At 43.6% G+C, this 22,381-nt stretch overlaps 1 protein-coding gene across 10 annotated transcripts in view; it reads left to right on the top strand.

Annotated features, from left to right (window-relative positions):
* The window catches only part of LOC129838466 (ATP-binding cassette sub-family C member 9-like), an 84,104-nt gene that overhangs the window by 5,780 nt on the left and 55,943 nt on the right, over positions 1 to 22,381 (top strand). For 5 of the 10 annotated variants that reach the window (XM_055905433.1, XM_055905436.1, XM_055905432.1 and 2 more), the window contains 17 exons: positions 1,909 to 2,050; positions 2,909 to 3,030; positions 3,244 to 3,410; positions 3,664 to 3,799; positions 3,983 to 4,089; positions 7,523 to 7,708; positions 11,620 to 11,784; positions 12,133 to 12,288; positions 13,910 to 14,044; positions 14,319 to 14,481; positions 14,957 to 14,997; positions 15,133 to 15,275; positions 15,431 to 15,539; positions 16,893 to 17,000; positions 18,648 to 18,720; positions 20,661 to 20,766; positions 22,148 to 22,183. In XM_055905433.1, coding sequence (XP_055761408.1) covers positions 1,909 to 2,050; positions 2,909 to 3,030; positions 3,244 to 3,410; positions 3,664 to 3,799; positions 3,983 to 4,089; positions 7,523 to 7,708; positions 11,620 to 11,784; positions 12,133 to 12,288; positions 13,910 to 14,044; positions 14,319 to 14,481; positions 14,957 to 14,997; positions 15,133 to 15,275; positions 15,431 to 15,539; positions 16,893 to 17,000; positions 18,648 to 18,720; positions 20,661 to 20,766; positions 22,148 to 22,183 — 2,095 coding nt within the window. Of the gene's footprint in view, positions 1 to 1,841; positions 2,051 to 2,908; positions 3,031 to 3,243; positions 3,411 to 3,663; positions 3,800 to 3,982; positions 4,090 to 7,522; positions 7,709 to 11,619; positions 11,785 to 12,132; positions 12,289 to 13,909; positions 14,045 to 14,318; positions 14,482 to 14,956; positions 14,998 to 15,132; positions 15,276 to 15,430; positions 15,540 to 16,892; positions 17,001 to 18,647; positions 18,721 to 20,660; positions 20,767 to 22,147; positions 22,184 to 22,381 lie in introns of all 10 variants that reach the window. The other 5 variants (XM_055905437.1, XM_055905440.1, XM_055905434.1 and 2 more) reach the window with 4 other exon arrangements.

The following is a 22,381-nucleotide window of genomic DNA, read 5'->3' as shown; positions in this document are numbered from 1 at the left end:
TGGGGCATTGGGATATTTTTTTAGACCAGAGGAAAGAGTGCCTCCTACTGGCCCTCCAACACCACTTCCAGCAGCATCTGGTCTCCCATCCAGGGACTGACCAGGACCAACCCTGCTTAGCTTCAGAAGCAAGCCAGCAGTGGTATGCAGGGTGGTATGAAATGAAATGACATCAGCTATGTTTACTGATGGTGAGAAGCATTCAGTTACTGGCTGTGCAACTATAATATGGAGCTAAATGTGCACATTTTCTTTGCATGGAATAATCTAAAATTAATAGGTGATCCTATTACAACCAAATTTAGTTGGTAACATTTAGTTGGCAAATCCTTGAAAATGGCACGCAGTTGTCAATGTTTTTAGCGGAGTGGGGGCCTCCCTGCCCCCCAGCAGACAAATCCAACGTTCTGCACCTTAACGCAACGTTTATTGATAACAATCTATTGTTGTGTTGTTCAAGAAGGCCTACTCTGGGGAAACTGACTGGGTGTGTCTGTTGCTCATCTGCTTAATGGGAATGGCTCTGACTAGCAGCCCAGTCCCTGAGGAAAACATTAACTGATGCTTCCTGGTCAAATCTTTGTGTGTGTGTTTTTCATTTCAAATCAAATCAAATTGTATTGGTCACATACACATGGTTAGCAGATGTTAATGCGAGTGTAGCGAAATGCTTGTGCTTCTAGTTCAGACCGTGCAGTAATATCTAACAAGTAACATAACAATTTAACAACAACTACCTTATACACACATGTGTAAAGGAATGAATAAGAATATGTACATATAAATATATGGATGAGCGATAGCCGAACGGCATAGGCTAGATGCAGTAGATGGTATAGAGTACAGTATATACATATGAGATGAGTAATGTAGGGTATGTAAACATTATATAAAGTGGCATTGTTTAAAGTGACTAGTGATACATTTATTACATCCAATTTTTTATTATTAAAGTGGCTAGAGATTTGAGTCAGTATGTTGGCAGCAGTCACTCAATGTTAGTGATGTCTGTTTAACAGTCTGATGGCCTTGAGATAGAAGCTGTTTTTCAGTTTCTCGGTCCCTGCTTTGATGCACCTGTACTGACCTCGCCTTCTGGATGTTAGCGGGGTGAACAGGCAGTGGCTCGAGTGGTTGTTGTCCTTGATGATCTTTTTGGCCTTCCTGTGACATCGGGGGGTGTAGGTGTCCTGGAGGGCAGGTAGTTTGCCCCCGGTGATGCGTTGTGCAGACCTCACTACCCTCTGGAGAGCCTTACGGTTGTGTGCGGAGCAGTTGCCGTACCAGGCGGTGATACAGCCCGACAGGATGCTCTCAATTATGCATCTGTAAAAGTTTGTGAGTGTTTTAGGTGACAAGCCAAATTTCTTCAGCCTCCTGAGGTTGAAGAGGCGCTGTTTCTCTGTTACTGTATGTTCTGAGTGTTTGCTTTGACCATTATATTTAAAGATGTACAAACAGTTAACGTTGATCATTAGACTTAAAGGAATACAAACAGTTGACCATTGAGGGCACTTGCCAAAGTTGCCTGCATTATCCAAGAGTCACCCAGAACATCCATGACTTTCATCGTTTGTCAGGAACACCTTAATAATGCAGAGTGCTTTAGAATGAACTGCTGTGTTTCCCTGTTGACGTCATCTGTTACTGATCACAGATTACATGACAAATACAGTTATCATTAATGTAATCCTTTGGATTACTCAAAATGAGTAACGTCATTACTTGGATTACTTGTGGATTACGTTACTGCCCAACACTGTGTGTTTGCATGTCCGTGCATGCGTTCTTACGCGTGTGTGCTTATGTTCCTGCTTATCTGAGTGTGTGTGTTCTCCTAGGCTGGGGCAGTCAGAGCTCTAAGGTTCAGATCCACCATAACACCTGGCTCCACTTCCCTCCCTCTAGGCTGGGGCAGTCAGAGCTCTAAGGTTCAGATCCACCATAACACCTGGCTCCACTTCCCTGGACACAACCTGCGCTGGATCCTCACCTTCACTCTGCTGTTTGTCCACGTCTGTGAGATCGCTGAGGGAATCGTCTCCAACAAGTAAGAACCCCCCTGAAACTACTTCCTGTTACCAAAGAGGTAGTCTACTGTGGAAAACGAAACATTAGTAGCTGGTCAGAAGCCAGTGTTCACATGAGATTTTGTTCTGCATTGCTGAGATTACAGAAGAAGTGCTATTCCTCTCTGTCATTGTTGTATCCTAAAATGAATGGCTCCCAAGTTTCTGGTGCAGTGAACTATTGAATTTCCTTGCTTCCCTCCAGACCAATGTTTATAGAAAAATGAAACCACTGTCCCTCAAAATAACCCCACTCTCCCGTTTACCCAGACTGCAACCAATAAGATCCTCCAAAATGCTGCAGTAACACAAAGCTATGATCGGAGCCATCGTCTGATGCATCACAAACCCTGCATCTAAACCTGTTGAATGCACCACGTGCTGATTTAGTGGCTGAAGCTAGCAGCTTCCTTCCATGAACAGTTTCAGTGTCGCCCAACATTTGATACAAATATATTTACATTTTTGGGGGGGAGGGGCAAAAAATTAAGAGTACCGATTATTGTATGGTACAATATACAAATGTTTTTGAGAAGGATCATTTGAAAAATATAATTGTATTGAGTAAATGTATTTATTGGTTTCTTTTCATTTGAAAAGAAGGTTATTTGTTGATGTAAAAATGGAAATGTACTGATTTTCAGTGTCATTAGATTTGGGGTTGTGATAAATTATTGCAAAAAATGGGGTCCCCAGAAATCCTGGTGAAAAAGTTTGAATGCCACTGGGTTAACTGTATGAGACTGAATACAATGTCAACCTATAAACCAGAGATACGTTGCAAAGTGACTTTGTTTCTTTGAATATTGATGCAATCTCCTGTCTCTCTATCCTTTCAGACAGATGGACACCAACCACCTCCACCTCTTCATGCCAGCGTTTATGGGGTTCATAGCAGCCACTACATCTGTGGTGTACTACCACAACATAGAAACCTCCAACTTCCCCAAACTACTGCTGGGTGAGTCAAAATGATACCACCAGTGCATTCATTACTCCAAATGCTGAATTAGAGCTGAATTAGCCTCCCTTTGGTGCAGTAGTTTAGAGGCTGGCAGATGGCCCAAACACAGTTAGCTACACATGAACCGTTCTGCTGTACATAATAAAGTACACTTGTAATACATCTCTGGGAAAAGTAGTGCACTAAGTGACCAACCTCCCTCTTCCTCAGCTCTGTTTATCTACTGGGTTCTGGCGTTCATCACCAAGTCCATCAAGCTGTGGAAGTTTGCAGAGTACGGTGTTGGAGTGCTGCACCTGCGGTTCTGTATCACAGCCCTGCTGGTCGTTCTGTACGGACTCCTCATGGCTGTAGAGATCAACGTCATCAGGGTCAGGGTGAGTTAGAGTACTGGTGGACTGACTGCTTCCTGGGTCAGGGGTCATACAGGCTCTATATAAAGAGAAGAAGGAAGAGGAGGATGTGATGTGGTGTACTGATGTGATCTGATAGCAGATGCTTGGTCTTTATTTCAGCTCCTGTTGGCTTTTTACTTTTTTACCTGGTGTGTGTGTGTGTGTCTTTCTCTGTCTTTGTGTCCTGGTGTGTGTGTGTGTCTTTCTCTGTCTTTGTGTCCTGGTGTCCGTGCAGAGGTACGTGTTCTTCGCCAACCCCCAGAAGGTAAAGCCTCCAGAGGACCTTCAGGACCTGGGAGTGAGGTTCCTCCAGCCCTTCGTCAACCTCCTCTCCAAGGCCACATACTGGTGGATGAACCCCCTGATTATAGGTTAGTTTCCTACGTTCCTTCCTTCCAGGTGTTTTTCCTGGCCACTGTTCTTCAGCTTCTGCAATGATTGCTCTTTGGGGTTTAGGCTGGGTATCTGTAAAGTACTTTGTGACAGCTGCTGATGTAAAAAAAGGACTTTGATTGATGTACAATTATTTTGATGGATTGATGGCTTGATCACAGGAGCCCATAAAAGACCCATTGAGCTGAAGAAGATAGGCAAGCTCCCCATCGCCATGAGAGCCCTCACCAACTACCTGAAGCTCAAAGACGCCTACGAGGATCAGAGGGTGAGTGGAGGAGGGAGCGACAGAGTTTCATATTCTACTTCTGACAGTGACATACCATTCAATTGATCCCCAGTGCAGTGACATACCATTCAATGGATCCCCAGTGCAGTGACATACCATTCAATGGATCCCCAGTGCAGTGACATACCATTCAATTGATCCCCAGTGCAGTGACATACCATTCAATTGATCCCCAGTGCAGTGACATACCATTCAATTGATCCCCAGTGCAGTGACATACCATTCAATGGATCCCCAGTGCAGTGACATACCATTCAATGGATCCCCAGTGCAGTGACATACCATTCAATGGATCCCCAGTGCAGTGACATACCATTCAATGGATCCCCAGTGCAGTGACATACCATTCAATGGATCCCCAGTGCAGTGACATACCATTCAATGGATCCCCAGTGCAGTGACATACCATTCAATGGATCCCCAGTGCAGTGACATACCATTCAATGGATCCCCAGTGCAGAGACATACCATTCAATGGATCCCCAGTGCAGTGACATACCATTCAATGGATCCCCAGTGCAGTGACATACCATTCAATGGATCCCCAGTGCAGTGACATACCATTCAATGGATCCCCAGTGCAGTGACATACCATTCAATGGATCCCCAGTGCAGTGACATACCATTCAATGGATCCCCAGTGCAGTGACATACCATTCAATGGATCCCCAGTGCAGTGACATACCATTCAATGAATCCCCAGTGCAGTGACATACCATTCAATGGATCCCCAGTGCAGTGACATACCATTCAATGGATCCCCAGTGCAGTGACATACCATTCAATGGATCCCCAGTGCAGTAACATACCATTCAATGGATCCCCAGTGCAGTGACATACCATTCAATGGATCCCCAGTGCAGTGACATACCATTCAATGGATCCCCAGTGCAGTGACATACCATTCAATGGATCCCCAGTGCAGTGACATACCATTCAATGAATCCCCAGTGCAGTGACATACCATTCAATGGATCCCCAGTGCAGTGACATACCATTCAATGGATCCCCAGTGCAATGACATACCATTCAATGGATCCCCAGTGCAGTGACATACCATTCAATGGATCCCCAGTGCAGTGACATACCATTCAATGGATCCCCAGGGCAGTGACATACCATTCAATGAATCCCCAGTGCAGTGACATACCATTCAATGGATCCCCAGTGCAGTGACATACCATTCAATGGATCCCCAGTGCAATGACATACCATTCAATTGATCCCCAGTGCAGTGACATACCATTCAATGGATCCCCAGTAATGCTGAGCGATTAACCGACATTTCAAACCGACATTCGTTTTTTTAAACAACTAATTGCTTGACGCCCGTTAAAAAATTTGAATTCCATTTAGTTAGTTTTTTTCCTCTCTGTGAGTTCGATGTGCAGTTTCTGTAGAGATAAATCAGATCAAGCCTGAGCTGTGCAATGTAGTAGGGAGTTGTACATTCCAACAGGCCAATTTTCTACACAGTTTAGTACAGATAACATGGTAATTAACTGCAATGATCATAATCTATTGCGCTCCTGCTTAAACATGTCCGGTCTGTGCGGAGCAGACATGGAGACTGAAAGAAGAGAAAACACTATCTACAGGATAGAAAACAGTTATCCTGATAATACATGATCTAGAGGATAGAAAACAGTTATCCTGGTAATACATGATCTAGAGGATAGAAAACAGTTATCCTGATAATACATGATCTAGAGGATAGAAAACAGTTATCCTGATAATGCATGATCTAGAGGGATAGAAAACAGTTATCCTGATAATACATGATCTAGAGGATAGAAAACAGTTATCCTGATAATACATGATCTAGAGGATAGAAAACAGTTATCCTGATAATACATGATCTAGAGGATAGAAAACAGTTATCTTGATAATACATGATCTAGAGGGATAGAAAACAGTTATCCTGATAATACATGATCTAGAGGATAGAAAACAGTTATCCTGATAATACATGATCTAGAGGGATAGAAAACAGTTATCCTGATAATACATGATCTAGAGGATAGAAAACAGTTATCCTGATAATACATGATCTTGAGGATAGAAAACAGTTATCCTGATAATACATAATCTAGAGGATAGAAAACAGTTATCCTGATAATACATGATCTAGAGGATAGAAAACAGTTATCCTGATAATACATGATCTAGAGGATAGAAAACAGTTATCCTGATAATACATGATCTAGAGGATAGAAAACAGTTATCCTGATAATACATGATCTAGAGGATAGAAAACAGTTATCCTGATAATACATGATCTAGAGGATAGAAAACAGTTATCCTGATAATACATGATCTAGAGAATAGAAAACAGTTATCCTGATAATACATGATCTAGAGGATAGAAAACAGTTATCCTGGTAATACATGATCTAGAGGATAGAAAACAGTTATCCTGATAATACATGATCTAGAGGATAGAAAACAGTTATCCTGATAATGCATGATCTAGAGGGATAGAAAACAGTTATCCTGATAATACATGATCTAGAGGATAGAAAACAGTTATCCTGATAATACATGATCTAGAGGATAGAAAACAGTTATCCTGATAATACATGATCTAGAGGATAGAAAACAGTTATCTTGATAATACATGATCTAGAGGGATAGAAAACAGTTATCCTGATAATACATGATCTAGAGGATAGAAAACAGTTATCCTGATAATACATGATCTAGAGGGATAGAAAACAGTTATCCTGATAATACATGATCTAGAGGATAGAAAACAGCTATCCTGATAATACATGATCTTGAGGATAGAAAACAGTTATCCTGATAATACATAATCTAGAGGATAGAAAACAGTTATCCTGATAATACATGATCTAGAGGATAGAAAACAGTTATCCTGATAATACATGATCTATAGGATAGAAAACAGTTATCCTGATAATACATGATCTAGAGGATAGAAAACAGTTATCCTGATAATACATGATCTAGAGGATAGAAAACAGTTATCCTGATAATACATGATCTAGAGGATAGAAAACAGTTATCCTGATAATACATGATCTAGAGAATAGAAAACAGTTATCCTGATAATACATGATCTAGAGGATAGAAAACAGTTATCCTGATAATACAATGGATCACCCGTTTAGTGACATACCATTCAATGGATCCCTGCTTTGATTTAATTAGAACATTCTGATCAGATTCTCTACAGTTAAAACGTTGTGTGTTAGATATATTACACTTGTATCCTATACACATGTCAAGCCCAGGATAGGTTTGAATATATCTCTAAAGACGGTCCTTTATAATGTAGTCTCGCGAACCAGACTCTGTAATCAGGTAGTCTCATCTTCACTCTGAGATTCATTGTAGTGGAACTCTCCTGTGTAATTGTAACCCTTCCATCCCTGTCCCCTCCCCCTCCTAGCAGAATGCCGAGGACCCAGAGAAGGCTCCATCCATCTGGCGTTCTATGTACCGGGCGTTTGGCCGACCCATCCTCCTCAGCAGTACCTTCCGTTACCTGGCGGATCTGCTGGGCTTCGCCGGGCCGCTCTGCATCTATGGCATCGTCGAACATCTCAACAAAAAGCCCGTCAAGGAAGGGAGTGTGGTGTGTAATTACTGTTCCCATCGGCCCATAACTCTGCTCCTGGTACCATAGTTACTGTTCTCATCGGCCCATAACTCTGCTCCTGGTACCATAGTTACTGTTCCCATCGGCCCATAACTCTGCTCCTGGTACCATAATTACTGTTCCCATCGGCCCATAACTCTGCTCCTGGTACCATAGTTACTGTTCTCATCGGCCCATAACTCTGCTCCTGGTACCATAGTTACTGTTCCCATCGGCCCAAAACTCTGCTCCTGGTACCATAGTTACTGTTCCCATCAGCCCATAACTCTGCTCCTGGTACCATAATTACTGTTCATCCCTCCTATGTTCTTATGTCCCGTCCATTACGGCTCATTCAAGTGATTCAATTTGATACAGCAGACGTCTTGTTTGTGTGACACATTCCTCCATGTTGTTTTGACTGTTGGCTAGTTAGCTCCATAGAGACATATTGTTTATTATATAGTTAGCTCACTGTCTGACGCTGTGGGTTGTGTCATCGACATCGTACCGCCATGAGGGCGCAGCAGGGTGGTCTGCTCGTCTTCTCATGATGACTCACTTCCTCTGTGATGTCACGAGGCGTCGACAGCGCCATTGTTCCCAACCCTGTCCCTGTCCTAGCCACCACGTCACCCCCAGTAGACCAATTATATTATAGACACAAATGATCACACAGCATATTTCACACCCTCACACACACACAGATACAGAAACACGCTCACACACACACGCACATGCACACACACGAACACACACACACACACACACACACACACACACACACACACACACACACACACACACACACACACACACACACACACACACACACACACACACACACACACACACACACACACACACACACACACTTTGCTTAACTAACTGTTAAAGGTGCACCAGAAATCCATTTAGGACACAGAAATAAACTATCCTGGGACCTGTGGGGAGTCAGCAGCATCATGTTAGAGGACTGAACTGATGAACTGAAGTAGAGCATCATGGTAGAGGACTGAACTGATGAACTGAAGTAGAGCATCATGGTAGAGGACTGAACTGATGAACTGAAGTAGAGCATCATGTCAGAGGACTGAACTGATGAACTGAAGTAGAGCATCATGTTAGAGGACTGAACTGATGAACTGAAGTAGAGCATCATGTTAGAGAACTGAACTGATGAACTGAAGTAGAGCATCATGTTAGAGGACTGAACTGATGAACTGAAGTAGAGCATCATGGTAGAGGACTGAACTGATGAACTGAAGTAGAGCATCATGGTAGAGGACTGAACTGATGAACTAGTAGAGCATCATGGTAGAGGACTGAACTGATGAACTGAAGTAGAGCATCATGTTAGAGGACTGAACTGATGAACTGAAGTAGAGCATCATGGTAGAGGACTGAACTGATGAACTGAAGTAGAGCATCATGTTAGAGGACTGAACTGATGAACTGAAGTAGAGCATCATGGTAGAGGACTGAACTGATGAACTAGTAGAGCATCATGTCAGAGGACTGAACAGAGGAACGTCTCTCTAAAGTAGAGCATCATGGTAGAGGGCTGAACAGAGGAACGTCTCTCTAAAGTAGAGCATCATGGTAGAGGGCTGAACAGAGGAACGTCTCTCTAAAGTAGAGCATCATGGTAGAGGGCTGAACAGAGGAACGTCTCTCTAAAGTAGAGCATCATGGTAGAGGACTGAACAGAGGAACGTCTCTCTAAAGTAGAGCATCATGTCAGAGGACTGAACAGAGGAACATCTCTCTAAAGTAGAGCATCATGTCAGAGGACTGAACAGAGGAACATCTCTCTAAAGTAGAGCATCATGGTAGAGGACTGAACAGAGGAACGTCTCTCTAAAGTAGAGCATCATGGTAGAGGACTGAACAGAGGAACGTCTCTCTAAAGTAGAGCATCATGGTAGAGGACTGAACAGAGGAACGTCTCTCTAAAGTAGAGCATCATGGTAGAGGACTGAACAGAGGAACGTCTCTCTAAAGTAGAGCATCATGGTAGAGGACTGAACAGAGGAACGTCTCTCTAAAGTAGAGCATCATGGTAGAGGGCTGAACAGAGGAACGTCTCTCTAAAGTAGAGCATCATGTCAGAGGACTGAACAGAGGAACGTCTCTCTAAAGTAGAGCATCATGGTAGAGGACTGAACAGAGGAACATCTCTCTAAAGTAGAGCATCATGGTAGAGGACTGAACAGAGGAACGTCTCTCTAAAGTAGAGCATCATGTCAGAGGGCTGAACAGAGGAACGTCTCTCTAAAGTAGAGCATCATGGTAGAGGACTGAACAGAGGAACGTCTCTCTAAAGTAGAGCATCATGTCAGAGGACTGAACTGATTAACTAGTAGAGCATCATGGTAGAGGACTGAACTGATTAACTAGTAGAGCATCATGGTAGAGGACTGAACTGATTAACTAGTAGAGCATCATGTCAGAGGGCTGAACAGAGGAACGTCTCTCTAAAGTAGAGCATCATGGTAGAGGACTGAACAGAGGAACGTCTCTCTAAAGTAGAGCATCATGTCAGAGGACTGAACTGATTAACTAGTAGAGCATCATGGTAGAGGACTGAACTGATTAACTAGTAGAGCATCATGGTAGAGGACTGAACTGATTAACTAGTAGAGCATCATGTCAGAGGGCTGAACAGAGGAACGTCTCTCTAAAGTAGAGCATCATGGTAGAGGACTGAACAGAGGAACGTCTCTCTAAAGTAGAGCATCATGGTAGAGGACTGAACAGAGGAACGTCTCTCTAAAGTAGAGCATCATGTCAGAGGGCTGAACAGAGGAACGTCTCTCTAAAGTAGAGCATCATGGTAGAGGGCTGAACAGAGGAACGTCTCTCTAAAGTAGAGCATCATGGTAGAGGGCTGAACAGAGGAACGTCTCTCTAAAGTAGAGCATCATGGTAGAGGGCTGAACAGAGGAACGTCTCTCTAAAGTAGAGCATCATGTCAGAGGACTGAACAGAGGAACATCTCTCTAAAGTAGAGCATCATGGTAGAGGACTGAACAGAGGAACGTCTCTCTAAAGTAGAGCATCATGGTAGAGGACTGAACAGAGGAACGTCTCTCTAAAGTAGAGCATCATGTCAGAGGACTGAACAGAGGAACGTCTCTCTAAAGTAGAGCATCATGTCAGAGGACTGAACTGATTAACTAGTAGAGCATCATGTTAGAGGACTGAACTGAGGAACGTCTCTCTAAAGTAGAGCATCATGGTAGAGGGCTGAACAGAGGAACGTCTCTCTAAAGTAGAGCATCATGTCAGAGGACTGAACAGAGGAACATCTCTCTAAAGTAGAGCATCATGGTAGAGGACTGAACAGAGGAACATCTCTCTAAAGTAGAGCATCATGGTAGAGGACTGAACAGAGGAACGTCTCTCTAAAGTAGAGCATCATGGTAGAGGGCTGAACAGAGGAACGTCTCTCTAAAGTAGAGCATCATGGTAGAGGGCTGAACAGAGGAACGTCTCTCTAAAGTAGAGCATCATGTTAGAGGACTGAACAGAGGAACAGAGAGTTTAGGCTGAAGTACTGCAGGCGTGCATTTCTGAGTGACATGGAAAATTCCTCACTCATCTCACACTCTCTCACTCTCTGTCCTTCTGTGTGTGACGGGGTCTGGGTAGTGACGGGGTCTGGGTAGTGACGGGGTCTGGGTAGTGTCAGGTCTTGCTTTTTACCGTCCCCTACATCTGCTCTAACCTACAATGTGTGTGTGTGTGTGTGTGCGTGCGTGCGTGCGTGCGTGCGTGCGTGCGTGCGTGCGTGCGTGCGTGCGTGTGTGTGTGTGTGTGTGTGTGTGTGTGTGTGTGTGTGTGTGTGTGTGTGTGTGTGTGTGTGTGTGTGTGTGTGTGTGTGTGTGTGTGTGACTGTCTATCAGGTCCCCTATTTCGAGGTCTACTTTATGTCGTCCAACGAGCTGCTCCAGAATACGTCAGTGCTGGCTGTTCTGCTGTTCCTGGCCCTGGTGCTACAGCGGACCTTCCTACAGGCCTCCTACTATGTCACCATAGAGACCGGCATCAACCTCCGTGGAGCCCTGCTGGTGATTGACTGGAGGATTCTGGGATTTGTAGGATACTGCGGCACCGATTCTCCATCCTTTACCCAAAGTGTTCACTTGTTCAGTCTCTGTCATAGATTTAAAAGCATTAGCTTGGTGTAGTCATTGGCTGACGGGAGTTTCTGCCATTGTTCAATTCATGACGGGGAGTGGGGAGGTGCAAAATAAAGTGGAGAATCTGGACAGCCGTAGACAGTCACAGAGGTGGAGAATCGGGACAGCCGTAGACAGTCACAGAGGTGGAGAATCGGGACAGCCGTAGACAGTCACAGAAGTGAATGTACTGTATCTAGTAGGTTGTTAATATCCTCTGTCCTGCCCATTTCCTAGGCGATGATCTACAACAAGATCCTGCGTCTGTCCACCTCTAACATGTCCATGGGAGAGATGACCCTGGGCCAGATCAACAACCTGGTTGCCATAGAAACCAACCAGCTCATGTGGTTCCTCTTCCTGTGTCCCAACCTCTGGGCCATGCCAGTGCAGGTGGGTTTTGACTAGATAGAATTCAGCTTATGTCGAAATGTACTTTTCGTTGCAGGTTAGGAGAATTTACGCAGTAGGTTAGGAGAACTAACGTAGCAGGTTAGGAGAATTAGGTTAAGGTTAGTAAAAGCGTTAGTGTTAGCTAAAATGCAACAACAACAAAAAACTTTTGAGGTCAATTTGACATAAGTGCAGGTTGTGCCATGCTGTTAAGATACAATCTATCTGGACATAGTCTCTATGTATGATCCGGCCAACAACATGATCTTAAAGTGGACGCCAAAGCATGATTTTGTCTCAGAATATGGGTTAACAAGTAAGTATTTTTTAAGCCATTATCTGCCAGTACCAATATGACTGTAATATTATGCATCAATAATTCATCCCTAATAACTCACTAATAACTCCCTAATAACTCCATAATATATCACAACTATATCCCTAATAACTCCCTAATACCTCCCTAATATATCCCTAATTTATCCCTAATATATCACTAATAACTCCCTAATACCTCCCTAATATATCACTAATATATCACTAATATATCCCTAATACCTCCCTAATATATCCCTAATACCTCCCTCAAAGCTCCCTAATTTATCCCTCATAACTCCCTAATTTATCCCTAATATTTCCCTAATATATCCCTAATAACTCCCTAATACATCCCTAATAACTCCATAATATATCCCTAATAACTCCCTAATAACTCCCTAATATATCCCTAATACCTCCCTAATATATCCCTAATACCTCCCTCAAAGCTCCCTAATTTATCCCTCATAACTCCCTAATTTATCCCTAATATTTCCCTAATATATCCCTCAAAGCTCCCTAATACCTCCCTAATATATCCCTAATACCTCCCTCAAAGCTCCCTAATTTATCCCTCATAACTCCCTAATTTATCCCTAATATTTCCCTAATATAACCCTCAAAGCTCCCTAATAACTCCCTAATACATCCCTAATACATCCCTAATAACTCCCTAATAACTCCATAATAACTCCATAATATATCCCTAATTTATCCCTAATATATCACTAATAACTCCCTAATACCTCCCTAATATATCACTAATATATCACTAATATATCCCTAATACCTCCCTAATATATCCCTAATACCTCCCTCAAAGCTCCCTAATTTATCCCTCATAACTCCCTAATTTATCCCTAATATTTCCCTAATATATCCCTAATAACTCCCTAATACATCCCTAATAACTCCATAATATATCCCTAATAACTCCCTAATAACTCCCTAATATATCCCTAATACCTCCCTAATATATCCCTAATACCTCCCTCAAAGCTCCCTAATTTATCCCTCATAACTCCCTAATTTATCCCTAATATTTCCCTAATATATCCCTCAAAGCTCCCTAATAACTCCCTAATACATCCCTAATACATCCCTAATAACTCCCTAATAACTCCATAATAACTCCATAATATATCCCTCATAACTCCCTAATAACTCCATAATAACTCCATAATATATCCCTCATAACTCCATAATAACTCCATAATATATCCCTCATAACTCCCTAATAACTCCCTAATATATCCCTCATAACTCCCCAATATATCCCTCATATCTTTGTGTTCCTGCTCAGATTGTGATGGGCGTGATCCTGCTGTACTACCTGCTGGGGACCAGTGCTCTGATTGGAGCTTCAGTCATCGTGCTGCTGGCTCCAGTCCAATACCTGATCGCTACCAAGCTGGCTGACACCCAGAAGAGCACCCTGGTGAGTCACCCTCTGTTCACGTTGAGCCACTCAGGTTGAACACTGCCTGCACCAATCCCTTAGATCGTAGTTTCACTGTCACTTTAGATATGAACCTGCAAGCTTTACCATGAATAAATATCCTACATTTGAGTGATTTCAGTTATTTTCTGTTGTGATGAGGGAAACAGTATATGATAAGGAAACAATAGCCTTTAAAAAGAGTTGAAATGAGAAAATATTCATATTATTTTGTAGTTGAAATCTTCAGTAAGGCATCGCCCTCTTCTGACAGGACCAGTCTACGGAGCGTCTGAAGAAGACCACAGAGATTCTGAAGGGGATCAAGCTGCTGAAGCTGTACGCCTGGGAGAACATCTTCTGTGACAGTGTAGAAGATACCAGGGGCAAGGAGCTCACTAGCCTCCGCACCTTCGCCCTCTACACCTCCATGTCTAGTGAGACACACACACACCTTCGCTCTCTACACCTCCATGTCTAGTGAGACACACACACACCTTGGCCCTCTACACCTCCATGTCTAGTGAGACACACACACCTTGGCCCTCTACACCTCCATGTCTAGTGAGACACACACACACCTTGGCCCTCTACACCTCCATGTCTAGTGAGACACACACACCTTGGCCCTCTACACCTCCATGTCTAGTGAGACACACACACACCGTGGCCCTCTACACCTCCAATAAGACACACACCCCTCCTCCGTTACCTTATAATAGCTATCACATCCTTTCTTTGGAGCTGTGAAATCCCCTTCCTTTTGTCCAGTAAGACACTCACACTGCTTATATTCTGTCCTCATGTATATTTGGGGCTCAGTTTGACTTAAGAGCTTTGAAGTTTGAAAATGTCTTTGTTCTCTCCAAATGTTCTCTGTTGTTACCTAATATGACCTCTCTTCCTCCCCAGTTTTCATGAATGCTGCTATCCCCATCGCTGCTGTGCTTGTGGTAAGAGGGTTTCTCATCATTCCTGTATCCTGCAGGCCATTTTCCGGCCAATTTTAGCTAGTGTTTTTTGCCAGCTCTGAAATCTGGTAACAATACCGAACTGAGTAACTGTGTGTCCCTTTGTGTCTCTGTCAGACGTTTGTCAGCCACGCCCTGATCAACAAGTCCAAACCCAGCTCCTCGGAGGCCTTCGCTGCTCTGGCCCTCTTCCACATCCTGGTTACCCCACTGTTCCTGCTCTCCACCGTGGTCCGCTTCGCAGTCAAGGCCATGGTCAGGTGAGAGGCCTACTGAGGACGCCCAGGGATACTGAATACTGGATAGTTACCAGATAGACAATCTGCTGGAATATTATTTATCATAGAAGGGTTATTTATATGTGTGTGTGTGTGTGTGTGTGTGTATGTCCTATCATATTATGTCCTATCCACAGCGTCCAAAAGCTGGGTGAGTTCCTGCAGAGCGATGAGATTGGCGATGACAGCTGGAGGAACGGAGACATGTCTGTGTCCCTAGAGGCCTGTAAGAAACACCCTGGGGCGGTGAGTACACACACACACACACACACACACACACACACACACACACACACACACACACACACACACACACACACACACACACACACACACACACACACACACACACACACACACACACACACACACACACACCACCATCACTATTACCAAACACTGCCCCAATACAGGCCTGAGTCGTGTTTAGTAGGGCACACTGAAGCAAAATGTAAACTAAATGGTGTGTTTCGAGGTAGTCTCTTAGCGTTTAAGTCTGTTTTTTCACTTTGGTCCCTAATGAACATGACCCAATTACTTATCTGTCCCTCTGCCAGAGCAGCTAATGCTAGCCTTTCAGCCAGCACAGAGCCTAATCCAGGAGCTATTCATTTACAGCCAGCATGGAATACAACTACTACTGTGTTACTACAGGGTTTCGACAGCTCCCAACACGGCTAATGGACTCATCAGGATGATATGATGGCTATGATGCTTTTCATCTGACCACGTTTCAGAGCCAACATGTGTTTCTAACTTCAAGCTTTTGGTGGAACTGCAGAGAAAGTGTCTGTTTGACCAGAGCAGATCTGGTCTCTGTAGAAGGAGTAACTGTAACTACACACCGTGTCAATCTAGCAGCAGTGTTTAATGGGGAATCTCAACCAGGAGTCCTTAAGTAGCTGGTTGCTGCTAGTCTCGTCTTCAGCTGTTCTCTGGACTTTGACAGGTTTATTTCTGTGTTGGACTCCTCAGAAGGAGTGGAGGGAGACCAAGTGGTGGAGGGGTTAGTGTGAGATGGAGGAGCCATTTGTTTAGGGCTGAGGGATGGAGGGAGGGAGGGAGGGACGAAGGGATAGAGGGAGGGATGTCTTGGGGATGAGGGGTAGGGGATAAGAAGCTCCCTCTGGAGACAGTCTCAGTCAGGGTCTGAGAGGGGGTCCTCCCTGGAGGTTACAGCGGATGAGCGGGCCAAGTTTATCAGCGGGCCAAGTTTACAGCGGGCCAAGTTTATCACTGAATGCAATCTCTCTTTCTCTTTTTCTCACCCTCCATCTCCCTCTCCCCATTTCTGTCTTTCATTCTATCCCTCCCTCTCTCCCTCTCTCTCTCCCCTCTCTCCCTCCCTTTCTCTCCCCTCTCCCTCCCTCCCACTCTCTCCCTCCCTCTCCCCTCTCCCTCCCACTCTCTCCCTCCCTCTCCCCTCTCCCTCCCACTCTCTCCCTCCCTCTCCCCTCTCCCTCCCACTCTCTCCCTCCCTCTCCCCTCTCCCTCCCACTCTCTCCCTCCCTCTCCCTCTCCCCTCTCCCTCCCTCCCTTTCTCTCCCTCCCTCTCCCCTCTCCCTCCCCATCTCCCCCTCCCTACCTCTCTCTCTCCAGACCAAGGCTATAAACAGGAAGCAGCCCCTGCTCTACCAGATGGACAGCTATGAGCAGCCAGCACGCAGACCACTGCGACCCAACGAGACTGAGGACGTGGCTGTCAAGGTCAGGGGTCAAAGTTCAACACCTCAACAAGCTCATTGGCCCTTCTTCTCAGGACCTGTGACACACACACAGCACCGCACACACTCGCTGACTGCATGCACGGACACAGGAACAGACACGTAGGCTATCAACTCACAGACAAGCTGTAGCTCGCGTACATGTGCAGCCACATGCACGCACGTAGACACGTACACACGCAGAGGCTTCTGAGCTAGAGTCTGACAGTTGTCATTAAACCTTTAAACTGGCCTTTTTGTCACATCCGCCCGGGTCATTCACTCTAGTAACACGTGACACCACAGATGTTAACATGGTCTATCTCTCACAGCAGATGTTTCATCTCTTGGCCTGTCCATTGTGTGAAACACACCCTGAGGAGAAGTCAACATTTACCGACAGTTTAAACTCTCAGGACCCACATCATGAGTCAGAGGCAGGGGATTCTCATGAGAACAGAGAACCCTGTGCCCTGTGTCATTAACTGACATGTTCTCAGCCCCTGTTCTGGTCTCTTTGGGGTCCACATCCTGTTGCTATCCCTGTGGACCCACAGCATTATTGTAGGCAGTCTGTTAATGAGCTTGGGGGCAGCAAGAGGGTTTGAGGGTCGAATTAATGGGCTGCTGCTGTGTGTGAACCAGATAAATCTTCTTTCTCTGTCTCCTCTCTCATCTCAACCGCTTTCTCTCTCTGCCTCTCTACCTTCTTCTCTGTCTCCCATCACCCCTCCTCTCCTCCTATCTGTCTCCCATCACCCCTTCTCTCTGCCGCTCTGTCTTCCTATCTGTCTCCCATCACCTCTTCTCTCTGCCGCTCTGTCTTCCTCGCTGTCTCCCATCACCCCTTCTCTCTGCCGCTCTGTCCCCATCACCCCTTCTCTCTGCCGCTCTGTCTTCCTCGCTGTCTCCCATCACCCCTTCTCTCTGCCGCTCTGTCTTCCTCTCTGTCTCCCATCACCCCTTCTCTCTGCCGCTCTGTCTTCCTCTCTGTCTCCCATCACCCCTTCTCTCTGTCTTCTTATCTGTCTCCCATCACCCCTTCTCTCTGCCGCTCTGTCCCCCATCACCCCTTCTCTCTGCCACTCTGTCTTCCTCTCTGTCCCCCATCACCCATTCTCTCTCCCTCTTTATTCCTCCCTCTCTCTTCTCTTCCATCTTATCCCCCCCATCTCTGCCTCCCAGCTTACCCCTATCTTCCTCCACTCCCTCTCTACCTCTCTCTACCCCTATCCCTGCCTCCCTTTCAAGACTCCCCATCCCCTCTGGTCCTCACCCCCGTAACATCCGCTCTGTCTATTTACAAACTTAATTTACCAAGTCTCTTTTCTCAGCGGTAATAAGACGTCTGTCTTTCATTTTGAACTTGTATTTATTAGTTCTGTGTCACTGAATCTCAGATCTTGTGTGGTTTTGCTGTAGGGGATGGAAGAGAGGGGGGATTACTGGCTATAATAAACAGTAGAATCGGACAAGACATAAAACACAACATAACTATGTAAACATGCTATTATATTTGCCTTAAAGACCTAAATGGTTCATTATTTCTATGTACACATACATATGTAAACCACCTGCTGCAGAACATAACATGTAGGCTCCATGTCCATGCTTTTCTGTCAGCCTACTAATCCCACTGTATCCTGTTCAGGTGAACAGGGGATTCTTCACATGGGGAAGCAACTTGTCAACGTTGTCCGACATCAACATCTGCATTCCAACAGGTAACCCGATCCTGCTGGGAACACTATGGCAACGCCAGGCTGCGTCCTGTTTAGGAGGTCGTCGACAGTCAGTGTAGTATATCTAACACCAGCTGTGTGTGTGTTTGTGCGTGTGTGTGTGTGACAGTGTAGTATATCTCCCTGCTATGACCTCATGGCCAGTGGCCCGTCAGATATGACAGCTAGTCTGCTAAGACAAACAGGATAGGCTGGTCCTGGTAGACCACTATTTGCTGCAGCTGAGGGAGTAGAAGTGTTATGGAGGATATGTGGAACAGTGGCGGCTGGTGGGAGGAGCTATAGGAGGACAGGGACATTGTAATGGCTGGAATGTAATAAATGGAACGGTATCAAACACATCAAACGTATGGAAACTACATGACTGACTCCATTCCATTCATTCTCCATTCTAGCCATTATAATCAGCCCATACTCCTATAACTCCTCCCACCAGCCTCCACTGATGTGGAAACATGACTGATCTAAATTGAGAGTGTAAAGATATCCCAACATCCTATCCTACTTTTTAGAACAATCTGTTGTCCCTAATGCTTTATATAGTGTCTTCTAACCTTTATATATTGTCTTCTAACCTTTATATTGTGTCTTCATACCTTTATATAGTGTCTTCTAACCTTTATATAGTGTCTTCGTACCTTTATATAGTGTCTTCTAACCTTTACTTTATATAGTGTCTTCTAACCTTTATATAGTGTCTTCTAACCATTATATAGTGTCTTCTAACCTTTATATAGTGTCTTCTTACCTTTATATAGTGTCTTCTAACCTTTATATAGTGTCTTCTAACCTTTATATAGTGTCTTCTAACCTTTATATAGTGTCTTCTTACCTTTATATAGTGTCTTCTTACCTTTATATAGTGTCTTCTAACCTTTATATAGTGTCTTCTTACCTTTATATAGTGTCTTCTTACCTTTATATAGTGTCTTCTAACCTTTATATAGTGTCTTCTAACCTTTATATAGTGTCTTCTTACCTTTATATAGTGTCTTCTAACCTTTATATAGTGTCTTCTAACCTTTATATAGTGTCTTCTTACCTTTATATAGTGTCTTCTAACCTTTATATAGTGTCTTCTAACCTTTATATAGTGTCTTCTTACCTTTTATATAGTGTCTTCTAACCTTTATATAGTGTCTTCTAACCTTTATATAGTGTCTTCTAACCTTTATATAGTGTCTTCTAACCTTTATATAGTGTCTTCTTACCTTTATATAGTGTCTTCTTACCTTTATATAGTGTCTTCTAACCTTTATATAGTGTCTTCTAACCTTTATATAGTGTCTTCTTACCTTTATATAGTGTCTTCTAACCTTTATATAGTGTCTTCTAACCTTTATATAGTGTCTTCTAACCTTTATATAGTGTCTTTGTACCTTTATATAGTGTCTTCTTACCTTTATATAGTGTCTTCTTACCTTTATATAGTGTCTTCTAACCTTTATATAGTGTCTTCTTACCTTTATATAGTGTCTTCTAACCTTTATATAGTGTCTTCTAACCTTTATATAGTGTCTTCTAACCTTTATATAGTGTCTTCTTACCTTTATATAGTGTCTTCTAACCTTTATATAGTGTCTTCTAACCTTTATATAGTGTCTTCTTACCTTTATATAGTGTCTTCTTACCTTTATATAGTGTCTTCTAACCTTTATATAGTGTCTTCTAACCTTTATATAGTGTCTTCTTACCTTTATATAGTGTCTTCTTACCTTTATATAGTGTCTTCTAACCTTTATATAGTGTCTTCTAACCTGTATATAGTGTCTTCTTACCTTTATATAGTGTCTTCTAACCTTTATATAGTGTCTTCTAACCTTTATATAGTGTCTTCTAACCTTTATATAGTGTCTTCGTACCTTTATATAGTGTCTTCATACCTTTATATAGTGTCTTCTTGTTCTGTGTCTTATCTCCAGGTCAGCTGACCATGATCGTGGGCCAGGTGGGTTGTGGGAAGTCGTCCCTGTTGCTGGCCATGCTGGGAGAGATGCAGACCCTCAGTGGAAAGGTCTACTGGAGCAAGTGAGTGGTACCAACCGGCATAAGCTACATGTTAGAAGGTCTGCAATAGGGTGTAAATCTCTGGGGTCCTCATCTTTATTAGGTACTGAACATGCTGAGGTCCACTCAAATACCAAGATGGACACACATCTCCTTTCCTCTTTATCCGTCTCAGTCTCGTTTTGGGATCGTTGTGTCTTTCTAAAGTTGACTAGCTGTCAAACTCGTCCATTAAGTCCATTTGAAATGGGTGTTTCACTGTGCTTCTCCACCAGTGCTATTCAAAGCCTTCATCTGTGGAATAAGAAGCCATTCCACCCTCCATCTTGTTGGTCCTGTGTATTGTCCTTCCTGTGTCCTGGTTGTGTCTGTGTCTGTCTCTGTCTCTGTGGCTGTGGTTGTTATGGAAGGAGAGCTGGCTGCTCCTCTGTCTCTCTGTACATCGCTCACTGTCTGCTTGCTGGTGTCAGCTTTGCCTGAAATTTGACTGTCTAACATCATCTATCTATCTACTCATCTCTATAACACAACCTCACAGTCACCATCACTTTTAAAACTGGACTTTTCATTTTCAACTCTCTGTCTTCACATATCTCTGTCATTCATATTTTTTTTACAACAAAACAGAAACTCTATGTCCATCTCCTAGGGCCAAATCTTAATTTGAGATCTGCACTCACATTAATGTACGCTAACATCAAATTAAGATTGGGTTGTCTGTGATGTTCTGGAGATGGATCTCTGATTAGCATTCTTAGCATTAGCATTTAGATTGAAACTTGAGCAGAAGAACAGACACATGCTAATTGCTAACGAACTGGGCGTTGCAGCATTTTCTTGCCAAGGACATATTGGCTGGGTAGCGTGGTTGCTTGTCCAGGAAGCGTTCAATTGTATAATTGAATTAGATTTGATTGGGTTATTGAATGAATAATACACTTCTGACTGAAAGGTTTTCATTTTGAGCTAGATTGAATGAAAACAGTGGTATTAGTTTGTTGTAGGTTTAGTAACCGTTGATTTCATTGTTCTCCATTAAGTCACAGCCTGTTAATAAGCTGTAATATACCCTATCAATCTATTAAACACTTCTCTCCCTTCATACACTGCTATGAAACATGGTCCATGTAGTTCTTTTAAGTTCTCTATGATACTGATGGTGTACCACAGTTACCATTAGAACCACTATGTCTCCTCAATCCGTTTAGAACCATAATGGCTGCTCTTCTTAGCAGTAATCCAAAAATGAAATTGACCTGCCAAATGAAGCCACTCTTATGTGAGCGAACGAAGGTGCCAGTCAGTACCATAGCAGAACAGGTAGTCATCACGGGCCGTAGACACTAACCTCAGCCTTGTCTGTGTTCTGTCTTCTGTCGTGGTTGTTTTCTATCTAAATCAGACTGCCTGTGAGTGAGATGCTGCACGAGGCCAACAGGTATTTTCTCCCTCTGGGGTTTACTCTTCCCATCTCACCCCTGTACAGTACATTCTACATTTACAAGTCATTTGGCTATTAGTTGACCATATGAATAAGTTAGGTCCCAACACTTTAAGTCAGTTGGCTATTAGTTGACTAGTTGAATCATTTTGGTCTCAACACTTAAGTCAGTTGGCTATTAGTTGACTTGTTGAA

This window comes from Salvelinus fontinalis, chromosome 39 (genome assembly GCF_029448725.1).
Source record: "Salvelinus fontinalis isolate EN_2023a chromosome 39, ASM2944872v1, whole genome shotgun sequence".
NCBI classification, from domain to species: domain Eukaryota; kingdom Metazoa; phylum Chordata; class Actinopteri; order Salmoniformes; family Salmonidae; genus Salvelinus; species Salvelinus fontinalis.
This window is presented reverse-complemented; position numbering and strand designations above follow the sequence as displayed.